General features: G+C 56.8%; 1 protein-coding gene across 1 annotated transcript; it reads left to right on the top strand.

Annotated features, from left to right (window-relative positions):
• The first annotated feature begins 385 nt into the window (after positions 1-385).
• On the top strand, positions 386-1501 carry SSTR2 (somatostatin receptor 2). The gene has a single exon (XM_009084137.1). It carries the CDS (start codon positions 386-388, stop codon positions 1499-1501), a length of 1116 nt encoding a protein of 371 aa, XP_009082385.1.
• The last annotated feature ends 300 nt before the right edge of the window (positions 1502-1801 follow it).

Raw genomic sequence — 1801 nt, forward strand, 5'->3', positions numbered from 1 at the left:
CGGTGCCGGCTCGGGAGGGAAGGGGCTGCCACCCACGAGCGGGCAGGAGAGCAGGGAGGTTTCCTCCACTCGGTGCTCCCGGGCATCAGTCACACCCACCGTGATGCACCGCTTGGATTTTTGGGGAGTCGTAAGGGCTCCGGGGTCGCCAGAGGCAGAAGGAGCTGTGGCGTGGCTGGGGGGGGCGGTGGGGGGGGGGGGAAAACCCCTGTCCAGGGAGCATCTATCCCTTGGAGCTTGGTAGCAGGAGGGGCAGATCCTCCCCAGGAATCCCTTCGTTTCTATTTACTCTTTGATTTCCAGAATCTTCTCCTCTATCCCCAGAGCAAGGAAAGATGACATCTCTGCTCCTCTGAGCCAGCAGTGCCCAGGGACCAGCAGAGCCATGGAGCTGGAATATGAGCTGCCCAATGCCACCGCGTTCTGGTTCTCCCCAGCCTCCCCCTTTGACAATTTCTCTGTGGAGGCACCCTCCAACACGTCCCAGAACAGCACAGGGCAGCACTTCGACCTGACCAGCAATGCCATCCTCACCTTCATCTACTTCGTGGTCTGCATCATAGGGCTGTGTGGCAACACACTGGTGATCTACGTCATCCTTCGCTATGCCAAGATGAAGACCATCACCAACATCTACATCCTCAACTTGGCCATTGCAGATGAGCTCTTCATGCTTGGGCTGCCCTTCCTGGCCATGCAGGTGGCCCTGGTGCATTGGCCCTTTGGCAAAGCTCTCTGCAGAATTGTCATGACGGTGGATGGGATCAATCAGTTCACCAGTATCTTCTGCCTGACGGTGATGAGCGTTGACCGGTACCTGGCTGTGGTCCATCCCATCAAATCTGCCAAGTGGAGGAGGCCCAGGACAGCCAAAATGATCAACGTGGCAGTTTGGGGTGTCTCCCTGCTGGTGATCATGCCCATCATGATTTATGCTGGGGTGCAGCACAATCACGGCAGGAGTAGCTGCACCATCATCTGGCCAGGGGAGTCGGGTGCCTGGTACACAGGTTTCATCATCTATGCCTTCATCCTGGGCTTCCTGGTGCCTCTCACCATCATCTGCCTTTGCTACTTGTTCATCATCATCAAAGTCAAGTCCTCAGGCATCCGAGTGGGCTCCTCCAAGAGGAAAAAGTCCGAGAAGAAAGTCACCAGGATGGTCTCCATCGTGGTCGCTGTCTTCATCTTTTGCTGGCTCCCCTTCTACATCTTCAACGTGTCCTCAGTCTCCGTCCTCATCGTGCCCACACCTGTCCTCAAGGGCATGTTCGACTTTGTGGTGGTCCTCAGCTATGCCAACAGCTGTGCCAATCCCATCCTTTATGCCTTCCTGTCTGACAACTTCAAGAAGAGCTTTCAGAACGTCCTGTGCCTGGTGAAGGTCAGTGGCATGGATGAGGCAGACCGGAGTGACAGCAAGCAGGACAAATCCAGGCTCAACGAGACCACGGAAACCCAAAGGACCCTGCTCAACGGTGACCTGCAGACCAGCATCTGAGAGGACAGCAGGGTGGTCCTTCCTGTGCTCTCCTCTCCCTGCTTGCTCCCAGCAGGGTGGTGGCACGTGTGGAGCCAGGGCAGGAGTGCCAGCTTAGAGGACAGCAGTGCACACTTGGTGGTCTTCAGCTGAGCTCCTCCTGAGCGCTGGTGGCATGGCTTTCAAGCACTGGGAAGGATCAAGAGGAGTTGCCTTGCCAGGAAAACAAAGACAACTCCCAGCAACGCAGCACGTTTCACCACCAAAGTGTCATCGCGGCCACAGGTATCTCCTGCCTCCCCCAGGGTTACCCTCGGGGCT

Source organism: Acanthisitta chloris, unplaced genomic scaffold (assembly GCF_000695815.1).
Source record: "Acanthisitta chloris isolate BGI_N310 unplaced genomic scaffold, ASM69581v1 scaffold34301, whole genome shotgun sequence".
Lineage (NCBI taxonomy): Eukaryota > Metazoa > Chordata > Aves > Passeriformes > Acanthisittidae > Acanthisitta > Acanthisitta chloris.